The sequence below is a fragment of the Zootoca vivipara genome, chromosome 2 (genome assembly GCF_963506605.1).
Source record: "Zootoca vivipara chromosome 2, rZooViv1.1, whole genome shotgun sequence".
NCBI classification, from domain to species: domain Eukaryota; kingdom Metazoa; phylum Chordata; class Lepidosauria; order Squamata; family Lacertidae; genus Zootoca; species Zootoca vivipara.
The window spans coordinates 92131044-92145137 of NC_083277.1; the positions used below are offsets into that span (position 1 = coordinate 92131044).

Sequence of the window (14094 nt, forward strand, 5' to 3'; positions counted from 1 at the left end):
CCATGAGTGCCATCAATCCTCTGACCATATTTTGGGTGGGAGGGATGCCATCAATGCAGGGGTTGTAGTGCCAGTTGTTTACATTGGCAGCAACAAAGTGGATCACGTGAACTGTATTCCCACTCAGTACACTCACTGTGAGTCTTGCAAAGTCAACAGTAAAGCCCAGGTTGTTGGCTTTTGTTGCAGTTTGAACTAGACAGGCTTCACCCAACATAACATTTGCTGTAGTAATGGTCAGGCTTTAACAGTTAAAAGTTTTCAAAAGGAAACCTTTGTGAATAGTACACACTTCATTAGTGTAAAATGTCCTGTCTGTTTTCCCCTTAACCAATAAGATTCTTTTTCTTTATGAACTTACTAAAAATCTTTGTATATTCTGTAGTAGATGTGTGGTCCTTACTAGTCAGTATTTCCTGTAAAATATTGCCGCTGACAGCTTATTAAATGTTTAGTTCTTTCTTTCCATTGATATCAGGCAGTCGTTCACTACAGTAAGTACTACGTGGTCTCAATACTGAGGATATGTAATGAAGACATATTCCTGTTTACTAAGCTGTGTATACACATTCTGTTACCGGCAGCACAAGGCCTGTGCTGAGAAACTTACACAGTATTCTTTGTAAAATCTCAGCCCTGAAACCCTTTCACTAAACAATAGTTCCAATTGAAATCTAATTTTGAAACCCACCTTTGCTATTCATTCTCGGGTTTTGCTGCTTATAGTTTTCCAATTTTGCTCCATCTCAACAAATACTTCTAATTCTCCTAGTCTGCAGGCTACCCTTTGTCCTTCTTTCCATGCAGACCTTTCCACTCATTTCTACTTTCTCACTTGTTGCCTTCTTGAAGAGAGATAACATAAGCAAAAAACCTGTCCTAAAGAGCTTACAATCTAAACAGGGGCAAGGTTAATAGGAGAGGACTTTGTGCAAATCTAGTCATAGTTACTTAGGCTTAATTTTAATACAGTATAGGGTCATTCTAAGGCTGCCAGCCAATTAAAGAATTTTACTCAATCATCACGGTTTCAAGCAGTTAATTGGTTGGATTTGAACTTTTTTATGTTTTCCCAAACTCCAGGACAGGTGTCCCTTTGAGACACTGGATGAAATTTCACAACTGTAGGAAGCAAACAAGAATAAACCTTGGCTACAACTTGTGGTTGGTGAGCAGAGAGCTTAACCATGAGACCCAGTTTGGACAACATGTTACACCAAACCTTGGCTTAGGTCAGAACTGGAGAAGAGTGAAGTGACTGCAAGCTCCTCTCCAGTAATTCACATGGTCACATAGTTTTGCTAACTACCAAGACTTTAAGGCAGGCATCCCCAAACTGCGGCCCTCCAGGTGTTTTGGCCTACAACTCCAATGATCCCTAGCTAACAGGACCAGTGGTCAGGGATGATGAGAATTGTAGTCCAAAACATCTGGAGGGCCGAAGTTTGGGGATGCCTGCTTTAAGGTCATATTCTAAGGTCCTTTTCACTGCTGTTGCTCCAGTTGTAGAATGCCTTTTCTGTAAAGGCTCACTGGGCACCTATTTGGTATTCCTATTGGCACTAGGTGAAGACCTTATTTGCCCTTGCTTTTCATCTTAAAATACTTGAGTGTTTTATTTTTGGGGTTTTTTTATAAAAAAAAACCACAACCAAGCAAACACTTGTTTTAATGTCATTCATTTTATCTTGGGAATCAGCTACACAGATGCAAATAAAACATTTTAAATGTGTTGTAAAGTGCATTATACCAATGTGTCACTAGATAGCGACAGCTTCAAAAACCATTTTCACTGCTTTTTTATGTGTGTGTAGATTCCACCTTGGTGTTAAGCTGTTGCTGGATTTATTCTGTTTTGGAATTTGTGTTTTCCCCCTCTTACGGTTATCTATAACAATTGCCTCTTGATATATTTAAGGACTACAGATCTCCAGCACCTTACCTCAGGATAGCTCTGGTTATCAGGAGGAATGGCCTTTAGGCATTACAAGTTGGCAAAGAGACTTGCCATGTTAAAAGAAGCCAAACACATTACGCAATCATTGCAGGTTACTTTGTCCATTAGTAAACAGCAATGTTTTTGTTTTGAATTGGTTGACTCCTGTACAGTAATAAGGAAGCATGCATGAATTACATTCTATCGATACTTTTCACATGCTGAATGTGAAACAAATTGAGCTCTCAATAACATGGCTCCATGGTGAATGGCCGCAAACGTTCTCAGAGGCTGAAATTGTGATTGCTCAGTTTCTGAGGCAGAAACCCAGGGCAACGTGTACATGGAAAGGGAGAAATGAAACCTTGCTAAGACACTGGCCATGAACCGCAGACCTGCAAGTGCACCTAGGCTTTTGTTTTCTTGTAGAAGTTGCTATCAGTTTGGGATGTAGTTTTCTGACCAAACCCGACAATGCAGGCAGTCTAGAATGCATGCAGAGATCTGCACATAATGTAAATTTGCAGATCATGCTTCTTTTGTCTATACAGAAAAGTTCTGTCTAGTTCTGGAAGAATAAGCAGAATGATGCAGCCCCAATATAAAACCAAAGTCGGTTTTTTGGCAATTCCAATACTATCTCTCTACTACTGTGGTCAAGAATCCCGTAAAAGAAATGGAGTGGCCCTCATAGTCAACAAAAGAGTGGCAAAAGCTGTAATGGGATGCAATCTCAAAAATGACAGAATGATCTCGATACGAATCCAAGGCAGACCTTTTAACATCACAGTAATCCAAGTTTATGCACCAACTACCGGTGCTGAAGAAAGTGAAATTGACCAATTTTATGAAGACCTACAACACCTTCTAGAAATGACACCAAAGAAGGATGTTCTTCTCATTACAGGGGATTGGAATGCTAAAGTAGGGAATCAAGAGATAAAAGGAACAACTGGCAAGTTTGGCCTTGGAGTTCAAAATGAAGCAGGGCAAAGGCTAATAGAGTTCTGTCAAGAGAACAAGCTGGTCATCACAAACACTCTCTTCCAACAACACAAGAGACGACTCTACACATGGATATCACCAAATGGGCAGCATCGAAATCAGATTGATTATATTCTCTGCAGCCAAAGATGGAGAAGCTCTATACAGTCAGCAAAAACAAGACCTGGAGCTGACTGTAACTCAGATCATCAGCTTCTTATAGCAAAATTCCAGCTTAAACTGAAGAAAGTAGGAAAAACCACTGGGCCAGTAAGATACAATCTGAATCAAATCCCTTATGAATACACAGTGGAAGTGAGGAACAGGTTTAAGGATTTAGATTTGGTGGACAGAGTGCCTGAAGAACTATGGATGGAGGCTCGTAACATTATACAGGAGGCAGCAACGAAAACCATCCCAAGGAAAAGGAAATGCAAGAAGGCAAAATGGCTGTCCAACGAGGCCTTACGAATAGCGGAGGAGAGGAGGCAAGCAAAATGCAAGGGAGATAGGGAAAGATACAGGAAACTGAATGCAGATTTCCAAAAAACGGCAAGGAGAGATAAGAGGGTCTTCTTAAATGAGCAATGCAAAGAAATAGAGGAAAACAATAGAATGGGGAAAACCAGAGATCTGTTCAAGAAAATTGGAGATATGAAAGGAACATTTCGTACAAAGATTACCATAATCAAGGACAAAAGTGGTAAGGACCTAACAGAAGCAGAAGACATCAAGAAGAGGTGGCAAGAATACACAGAGGAATTATACCAGAAAGATATGGAGGTCTCGTACACCCCAGGTAGTGTGGTTGCTGACCTTGAGCCAGACATCTTGGAGAGTGAAGTCAAATGGGCCTTAGAAAGCACTGCTAATAACAAAGCCAGTGGAAGTGATGATATTCCAGCTGAACTATTTAAAATTTTAAAAGATGATGCTGTTAAGGTGCTACACCCAATATGCCAGCAAGTTTGGAAAACTCAGCAATGGCCAGAGGATTGGAGAAGATCAGTCTACATCCCAATTCCAAAGAAGGGCAGTGCCAAAGAATGCTCCAACTACCGCACAATTGCGCTCATTTCACACGCTAGCAAGGTTATGCTTAAAATTCTACAAGGCAGGCTTAGGCAGTATGTGGACCGAGAACTCCCAGAAGTGCAAGCTGGATTTCGAAAGGGCAGAGGAACCAGAGACCAAATAGCAAACATGCGCTGGATTATGGAGAAAGCTAGAGAGTTCCAGAAAAACGTCTACTTCTGCTTCATTGACTATGCAAAAGCCTTTGACTGTGTCGACCACAGCAAACTATGGCAAGTTCTTAAAGAAATGGGAGTGCCTGATCACCTCATCTGTCTCCTGAGAAATCTCTATGTGGGACAAGAAGCTACAGTTAGAACTGGATATGGAACAACTGATTGGTTCAAAATTGGGAAAGGAGTACGACAAGGTTGTATATTGTCTCCCTGCTTATTTAACTTATATGCAGAATTCATCATGCGAAAGGCTGGACTAGATGAATCCCAAGCAGGAATTAAGATTGCCGGAAGAAATATCAACAACCTCAGATATGCAGATGACACAACCTTGATGGCAGAAAGCGAGGAGGAATTAAAGAACCTTTTAATGAGGGTGAAAGAGGAGAGCGCAAAATATGGTCTGAAGCTCAACATCAAAAAAACCAAGATCATGGCCACTGGTCCCATCACCTCCTGGCAAATAGAAGGGGAAGAAATGGAGGCAGTGAGAGATTTTACTTTCTTGGGCTCCTTGATCACTGCAGATGGTGACAGCAGTCACGAAATTAAAAGACGCCTGCTTCTTGGGAGAAAAGCAATGACAAACCTAGACAGCATCTTAAAAAGCAGAGACATCACCTTGCCTACAAAGGTCCGTATAGTTAAAGCTATGGTTTTCCCAGTAGTGATGTATGGAAGTGAGAGCTGGACCATAAAGAAGGCTGATCGCCGAAGAATTGATGCTTTTGAATTATGGTGCTGGAGGAGACTCTTGAGAGTCCCATGGACTGCTAGAAGATCAAACCTAACAATTCTTAAGGAAATCAGCCCTGAGTGCTCCCTGGAAGGACAGATCGTGAAGCTGAGGCTCCAATACTTTGGCCACCTCATGAGAAGAGAAGAATCCTTGGAAAAGACTCTGATGTTGGGAAAGATTGAGGGCACTAGGAGAAGGGGACGACAGAGGACGAGATGGTTGGACAGTGTTCTCGAAGCTACGAACATGAGTTTGACCAAACTACGGGAGGCAGTGCAAGACAGGAGTGCCTGGCGTGCTATGGTCCATGGGGTCACGAAGAGTCGGACACGACTAAACGACTAAACAACAACAATACTATCTCTGACATGTGTAAGTGGAATCAGAAGATGAACAGATGCAGCTCTCATGACATAAGACTGGGAATCAATCCACCAACCTTGTGTGTTTCCCATTGTTTCCGGCAAGAGCCAGATTTTTCTAACTACTAAGAAGTATCAGTGACTAGAGTCTGAGTTATTGACAGATCTTGCAGTGGAAAGCACAGAGAGGCATTAATGCAACATTTGTGAAGTGCTTTCTAGTGTTTGAGGCACTTAACATACACTATCTAGTAATCCTTACAATTCTGTAATGTCAGTATTACCCCCCAAATTGCATTTGGGGGACTGAGGCTGAGAAAGAGGCTTGCCTAAATCCAAGTAATGACTTCATGATGGAGGCAAACATTTCTGATTCCAAACTTCCCTACTTGTAGAAAAGTCTCCTTTAGCCACTATACCACATTGTCTCTAATTGTTTGCAATGGGTTTGTGTGATCTATCTTCCAAAATGGTTTTCAATTATCTAAATTGATAAACTTGTGAATAGCCCTGAAGGCACTTGTAAACTTAAACCATGTTCCCCCAAATGCCATTAATCATGGGGCTGAGATTCAGTATATGCAAAACAAAACTTTCTTAGGTAGCAACAACAGCGGGCACCCATAAAGCAGAGTTGCAAAGTGGTGCAAAATCCTATCTGCCCTAATAGTCACTATTCTGGTTTTGCTAAAAGTAGAGTGTGTGTGGTTTATTTTAATGGGAATGCTTGCTGTCGGGAATCTGAAGTAAAGAAATTAAATCACTACAAATAATTTTAAAGGATAGGAGAAGTTTCCTAAGAATGTATAACTTGTTAATCCTGAATCTCATTGTTTCAGCCAAATTCTCCTATAATGAAGTGGTTAAAAGCCTTGGAAAGGGCAAAAAAAATGCTAAATCAAGAGACATTGAGGAAATTGACTTTTTTAATGAAGTGGTATCTATTACATACTGGAACTTAATGTATTTATGTAATCCTCAGTTTTATATCACTCCAATCTTTTAAATTACAGTACTTTTAAAAAACATTATCTAAGTACAACCTCATGGAACAGTTCAATTGATTATACCTGTCAGATTACTTCCCAGCTATGAACATATCCAAACTTGCCTTTTTGGAGTTTGAATTATGCTTAATTTTCAACTGTGTTTGCACAGGTGGTTTTTTGGGAAGATCCCCCGAGCAAAGGCTGAGGAGATGTTGGGCAAACAGAGACATGATGGTGCCTTCCTCATAAGAGAGAGTGAAAGCGCTCCCGGGGACTTTTCTCTCTCTGTCAAGTAAGTGTTGCATTATAGTTGGTTGATAAACACGTTCTGCACTTAAACTGCAGATGAAATAAGCCTGTTGGAATTATACTTATTTCTGCCATAAAATCTAGTCCTTGTTTCCCTGACTACAAAACTTGAAATGTTGGTGCAGTAACTTGACTATGTTTTTTTTTAAAGTGGGCTACCACTTGTCAGCAAGTGATATGGGGGCGCTTATTGGTTGTCCTCTTTCTCTTCTCTTCTCTTCTCTTCTCTTCTCTTCTCTCTCCTCTCCTCTCCTCTCCTTTCCCTCCACCGCTGCCCATCTTGGTTTTTAGTGCTTTTCTTCTCAAATCTCAGGCATTTTGTTATTGGGGCTGGTAAAGCTGTAAAATGTGTTTCAAGTATATATAATCCTTCATAATACCCTAGGAAAATCACTGTTATCTCCAGGATTCTACACTTTTTAAGGGTTTTTGTGTTCATTAAGGTCTTCTGAATTATCACCCGAATCTCTCATCTCAGAAGGTATCCTTCAGCAACTTGCATGTTTCCAAATAAGGTGCTGTTGCCACCCTGGCTCTAATCGCCTTTTGTAAATAGGTTCTGTTGTTACCTTTAAATCAAATAAAGATAATTATTTAACTCTAGCTACATGAATTGATACTGTACAAATAGAAAACCGCATGTACCTTGCTGAGTCCTTCTGCATAGCTTTGCCCTTCCAAACACTACCATGCAATCTCCCAGATAGTCTCATATTTTAAGGCGGTGGCTTTCTTGACTATCCAAGTCTGTAGAAGTTTGGTGCTTTTGTTCTAGACTCTGTGAAGAGTCCTCAAGTATTTCTTTCAGTCTTCTTCTCCTACATTGTAATCGATCAGCTTTGGTACAAATGAAACCTGTTGGGGATAATTAAACCAAAATATTAATAGAATGTTCATTCTAATAGTTTATTATACCTTTACTATAAAAACCAGCATATGTATTTATTAGCAGTGGTAATCAGTGACACATACTGACTTCTTGTAGCACAGTACTGCCACCTATCGTTCAAGAATCACTGAAATCCATATTTGCCTAGAACCAACAACAGGTCCTGTTAGCTTAGAGCAGTGCAGAGAGAGAGAAAATACTCAGTACCTGCCTCGCTGGCATGGATTAACATTGTGCCTCACTTCATGTCAAAGGAAAATTGCTAACTAACCTCATTATCTGAAGCCTCAGATGTCGTTCCTATTGACTATTAGAGTGAAAGCAGCAAACGCCTATGGACTGTAGTTATCATTTAGAAGAATTATTTGCAGGCATAGTGGCCACTTCTGAGAGGATAAAGCCTGCCAAATTTCAGGCACAGCTGCAAGGCTTTCTATGCAAAATGCCTTTAAAGTGTGAAATTTTTGTTAAGGGTTTGATGTGCTTGTATTTGGATGAACATAATATACAAAATAAAAACATTTTCCCCTTCCAGTAGCACCTTAGAGACCAACTAAGTTTATCAGATACAAAAGCTCATACCAATGACAAACTTAGTTGGTCTCTAAGGTGCTACTGGAAGGAAATTTTTAAATATTTTTTCTCGACTACGCCAGACCAACACGGCTACCTACCTATAATATACAATGTAGAAATGCCCCCAGATACGTTCCTGGAGTTTACCATTTATGGAAGGCTTAACCGAGGTTATTAATAACACCTTTAGGAGCCCTCCCAAGATTCCAGAGCCTTGGAGCTAGCCTGCTTCACCTTGGACCACCTCTGATCCAGCCTGTCTTGGGATTCTGAAGCAGTCTAAATATCTCCAAGGAATTGAGTCCTTTCCTTGGACTCGTGCCTTGTCTGAGACTAATGCTCTGACTGTTAGCCTGTGTACGTACAAATAAATGTTTGCTTTAGCAACAGCAGACAATAGTTGTCTGCTGTTGGCATACATTAGAAGAATAAATAAAAGCCTGGGCATGTTCTTCTCTTTCTATTTAGATTTGGAAATGATGTGCAACACTTCAAGGTGCTTCGAGATGGGGCTGGCAAGTATTTCCTCTGGGTGGTAAAGTTCAATTCTCTGAATGAGTTGGTAGACTATCACAGATCGACCTCTGTCTCCAGGAATCAGCAGATATTTCTTCGAGACATTGAGCAGGTGCCTCAGGTAAAGGAGAATGAGTAAAGTTCTGCCTCATTTCCATCTTCAAATGTTCTATATTATTCAATAATATTAATCTTACGCAAATCTGTGTTTAAATTTTAGGGAATTTTACAGTTTGGAGTATAAGCTGCTATATATTTTGGAGTGTTCTTTTTCCACTGTGTATTTAGCCACCTCCTAAGATATTGTAAGCAAATTTTGCACAATGGTTCCTGAGATCAAGGAGCAAGTTTTCATCTCTTTTGGGATACAAATGGCCACCATTCTGAATCAAGATGGCAGACTCCACTTTTCAAAACTGCACTGATACTTGGGTTTCTTATAATTCATGCGCAAGGCCGGGTATAAGGCTGCTGGTTTATAATATTTATTACTTCAGTGCCTTTCTTTCCTGGCTAAGGACACCACACTTAGAAAATGTACAAGCCTCCCTTCAATACAAGGCTTCCAGGCTGTTGTGCGTATTACACACACACACACACACACACACACACACACACACACACACACACACACACAGAGAGAGAGAGAGAGAGAGAGAGAGAGAGAGAGAGAGAGAGAGAGAGAAGAAACTTGATTTTAAAAATAATTAGCAGCAACAAAACAGTCAATACTGTCAAGCAGAAGGCTGAAATAAAAAGACCCATCTGGTAGTGGGTTGCCCCATATCCCACCCCATACAATTGCCTATGGCCCCCTGTCACGGTAGAGGCTACAGTAGTGAGAAATGGGCAGAGAATTTCCTTACGTGAGGCTTCATTTTGCTCTCATTAGCACTGGCTGCAATTTAGTTTGCTCTAATGCTTGGATGAATAAAAGAAAAAACATTTTAGGGCTTTAAACCGCCAGTGTTTGGAATTGTGTATAGCTTGCTCTGGATACTACTGAGATCTACTGTTTGCAGTTTCTGAAAAGTTTGCAAAGGCAGCCTCTCATACAGTGCATTGCAATAATCCAATAGGGTGCCCTCCAGACGTTGAACCAAGTCAGATATAACGGGGGTTGTATTGGCTACTCCTGCAGGAGTCTAATCTCAAGCTTGCCAGTCAGTACATGGGTAACACTATTAGCTAGAGCCTCTGCCAGTGAAGGTTCACGGCTAGTCCATTAAGCTTAACTAGTGAAAGGCACTGCATGCCACAGATGCTTCTTGGTCCTCCAGTGACAATGCAGATTTGGCAACACCTGCCAAACTGTTTACCTGATTCTTTAGTGAGTAGTGTATGCTTTCAATGCAGGTTCATTGGTAGGCAAAAAACAGGACTCAAGAAAAACAAAACAGTTTTTGCATTAACGTAAGTGTATATTAATTTTATGTGGCGTACTCTATTTTTAAAAATCAGTAGAAGCCAGATTGGTAGCTTTACCCAAGGGGTGAGCAACTGGATCTAGGCAGGACTGGATCCAGAACTGGCTCACCATTAGCAGAAAATGAAAAATGGAGATGTGTAGAGTAATTAATAATTCACCCTTCTTTTCTTTGGTCTGCAGCAACCCACATATGTCCAGGCTCTCTTTGATTTTGACCCTCAAGAGGAAGGTGAGCTGGGCTTTCGCCGTGGAGACTTTATCCGGGTCCTTGACAATTCTGATCCCAACTGGTGGAAGGGAGCCTGCCACGACCAAACAGGCATGTTTCCACGCAACTACGTGACCCCAGTGAACCGGAACATCTAGAGCAAATTATTAAAGATTATTTAAGGAAACAGGAGAAACAGTACACATTCAGAATCTAAGTGCAGCCAGTGATCTCCAGTCATCAGGCCATAAATCTGAGTCACCTCTCTGCCGGAGAGGGAATGCTTTTTCCCCCCCCACTCAGTATGGAACTTTGTGGGGAGGGGACAGGAGAAGGGTCCAACTTGTGCGCCAAAACTTACCTTTTAAATTAAATAGATATTAACAGATTTCTTTGGTTACTTCCGGGTGGCCCCTTTTGTTCGCTTGTCCTTTCTCCCCCAACGCTGACACACCAGTTCATCAGTGCATGAAGTTTTAATGCTATATGAAGTCCATGCCATGCCATTCAAGGAAGATAAGAGGGAGAAGCTCTGCTGGTGTTTGCTACTTATGCAAACGGCCTTCATGAAGGGACCGAGAAAGGAACCAAATCCACTACCCAGTTTAAAAGCAAAACACACACATGCCATATGCCAACTTTACTTTTGCCTTCAGTATTTTGCCTGGGTAAGATAGGGTCTTAATTCCTCCTACATACCCACCCATCTGAAAACCCAGTTGCTTCAGAGCAAAGGGAAGAAGGTGGGGCGTTTACCCCCACAGGTTGCAGGTTGTCGTGACAAATTCTCTGCTACAGCTAGATCATGCTCTCGTTAACCATGACAGCTTTTAAAATTTGTTTAAGTGTGTGGTTGAGCACATTCTTCTATTTTTCCATTAGTGCCTTTCCCTCATTTCCTTATTCTTTTTTAAGTTAAAAGGACAGTCCAGAGCTTTCAGATTTTTTTCTGCTTTTATGTAAATATTTAAGGGGTTGAATGGGAGGGATGTAGCTTTATTATTAAATACAAAGCCTTCCATAAACCAGATGGAGCTTTAAAATGTGTATAAGCATCTGATATTCTTTATTAAAGGTAAAGGTACCCCTGACCATTAGGTCCAGTCGCGGACGACTCTGGGGTTGCGGCGCTCATCTCGCTCTATAGGCCGAGGGAGCCGGTGTTTGTCCGCAGGCAGCTTCCGGGTCATGTGGCCAACATGACTAAGCCGCTTCTGGCAAACCAGAGCAGCACACGGAAACGCTGTTTACCTTCCCACCGGAGCGCTACCTATTTATCTACTTGCACTTTGATGTGCTTTTGAACTGCTAGGTGGGCAGGAGCTGGGTTCGAGCAACAGGAGCTCACCCCGTCGCGGGGATTCGAACTGCCGACCTGCTGATCGGCAAGCCCTAGGTAGGCTCAGTGGTTTAGACCACAGTGCCACCCGCATCCCTTTATTCTTTATTACTAGGTGGGAAAAGACATAAAGTGTTCTACAAGAGGCAGGGCTAGAACCTGCAGCCAGGGGCCCTTGAGAGAAAAGAGAGATTGCACCATTATGAAGAATGTGGCATGTTATATGACGCTGCCGTCTGGTGGAGACTGAATATTCTGGGATGTCCTGTGAAACTCATTTCCCCCAAAAAATATTACAGGGAGGCATCAAGAAATTGTGCTTAATTACACATTGGGTGCTTTCCAAGTATATAATTAAAGATGATGCTTGGTGATAAGCAGTTCAGTTCCTATATATATATATATATATATATATATATATATATATATATATATATATGAGAATGACTGGATCTCGATTAGAGTTGGTGACTTGTTCTCGAAAAGAGGGATCTGGTATCTTTATGCTTCAGATTTTCCCTGTCTCCACATGCCAGTGTTACCATAGTTGGAGGAGTCGCGTTTCTTCCAACTCACAGCAGCAGGCTGTTGGGGGTTGTATTTCAATCTTATGTCCCCAGATAAAATTCACTAAAGCCATTCATAGTTTTATGAATGGACTTGGACAGGGAAGAGCAACCTGCAGAGCTCTTTGTGCCAATACACACCTTATTTCCTTTTGCTGAGCCACATGGCTGAAACTTTCATCCCAACAACAACAGATCCCAAAGCTACCACAGATATCTTCTTTTCCGCCCAAATGGGGAAAATTCCTGTGTTGGCAGGTGCCTTTTTATACTAAGTGTTACAAGTGTGTTATTCCTGAGATGGACTCTGCCTTACACTTCCATTTCTCCCAGCAGATGAAAAAAAGGCTACCCTGTAGCGTATTGATTTCTCACCCATTCCTTGCTAGCTGACTTTCTTTCCCTCTCCCCCATACTTTCTTCTTTCTAAAATGATTGGAAAAGGAATCTATGGCATCTACACTTGGACCATTTGATTGTTTTCTTATTTTGGAATTGGTGTATATCATGCAGCCTTGCAGACATAATGTCTTGTGTGTATATATATATTAAAAAAAATCAGTGTTTAAATAAAAAAAGGCCTATGTACTTAATCCTTTAACTCAGCAGCAGCATTTGGTAGTTAGTAATTAACTGTGAATAATAAATATACAACAAATTCTTCACTTGAATATCAGTGTCTTTTCTGTTCATTTAATGAACCTTCAGCTAGTTTAGGGCTGCAGTTCTCCTAACCATCTCTACTCCTGCAGGTAAGTGGGGTTAGGATTGCACCCTGAAAAAGTGATCCACAGAAGGTTCTGCATCTTCAGATAATTTGCTACCGACCCAAAATCTCACCTGTTCAGCATAGATTTCTGCTACACTGTAGGTCAAAGGTTGGTGACAGCTAAAAGCTCAATATCCGCCACAAACGAAACATATAAAATAACACAATACTTCCCTTCAACCATACAGTACGGACCTTAAATCTCACATCACTTACTGAAGAAACAGCCACGGTAACACTTTCAGACTGCATCCTGGGCTGATACATCATAATGGATGGGATGGTATTAAAGAGGTTGAGGTGAGATTTTTCAGACTACGATACGGCACTGGGGAGGGGGAAAGGATGCTGTATGCTAGACATGGAAGTTGCAGAACCTATGTGTATTCCGTTTAGAGTAATGGTTTCAGCTGGTGGCCACCACAAACCCTCCCACTCCAAATGTGCGCACACACTTTCTGACTGACTATCTGGTACATTTTTTAAAATACTATATTCAGCCAGATAATTTAACATTTAATGTTTAGTTCAATATTTATTGTAGAAAATCTGCCAGAGAAACCCTGACAGCCAAGACTGCCCCTGGACTAGGCCAAGCTGAAAGAACTCAGAATTTGACAATGTGCCCTTTGAAACTTGCAACAGGCTAAAAGCAAACCAGATCTTGACATATTGACGTGAACTTCTGACTCTAACATTGGTAACAAAATAATACGTAAAACTGCTGTCTCGTAAGGCCATGGTTTTTGAACTCGTGTTGGTGCTTAGGCACTTGGTACTGCAATCTCCTTGCTCTCCTTTGGAACAGCTACTCTGTCAAAAGCCGATTCTGAAATTCCCTTAGCATTTGCATAACTTGGGTGCATAAGCTGTTAGGGCTGCTTTTGGAAAGAGGGCACTTGGCAGCTCTGCTATCTGCATGAAGTTAATCCATTTTATCAGAACCCAAGACCATCCTGCCTAAGGGCTGGTCCACACTCCTGCTTCTCTGAGCGGTTTTCTGCTTGTCCTGTACTTTCTAGGCATGGGGCTGAGCGTTTTTCTATTTCCCCTGGAAAAACCCACTTTTAGTGCTGAATCGGAGCAAATGCCAATCCATGGAAAACCTCAAAAGATCAGGTTTTCCCAGGGAAACATAGCCAGACAAACAGAAGTCTGGATGTGCCACAAAGAGCCAGAAAGTGGCTAGGCTTGTAAAATGTCAGTATTGCCTCCTTGTAGGTCTTCAAAATA

The 14094-nt window shown here is 41.3% G+C and overlaps 1 protein-coding gene across 1 annotated transcript in view; it reads left to right on the forward strand.

Moving 5' to 3' along the window:
• The window catches only part of GRB2 (growth factor receptor bound protein 2), a 51799-nt gene extending 39036 nt beyond the window's left edge, over positions 1-12763 (forward strand). The window contains exons 4-6 of the mRNA XM_035104451.2: positions 6430-6552; positions 8503-8671; positions 10160-12763. Coding sequence (XP_034960342.1) covers positions 6430-6552; positions 8503-8671; positions 10160-10345 — 478 coding nt within the window. The 3' untranslated portion in view covers positions 10346-12763. The remainder of the gene's footprint in view (positions 1-6429; positions 6553-8502; positions 8672-10159) is intronic.
• Positions 12764-14094: the final 1331 nt, after the last annotated feature.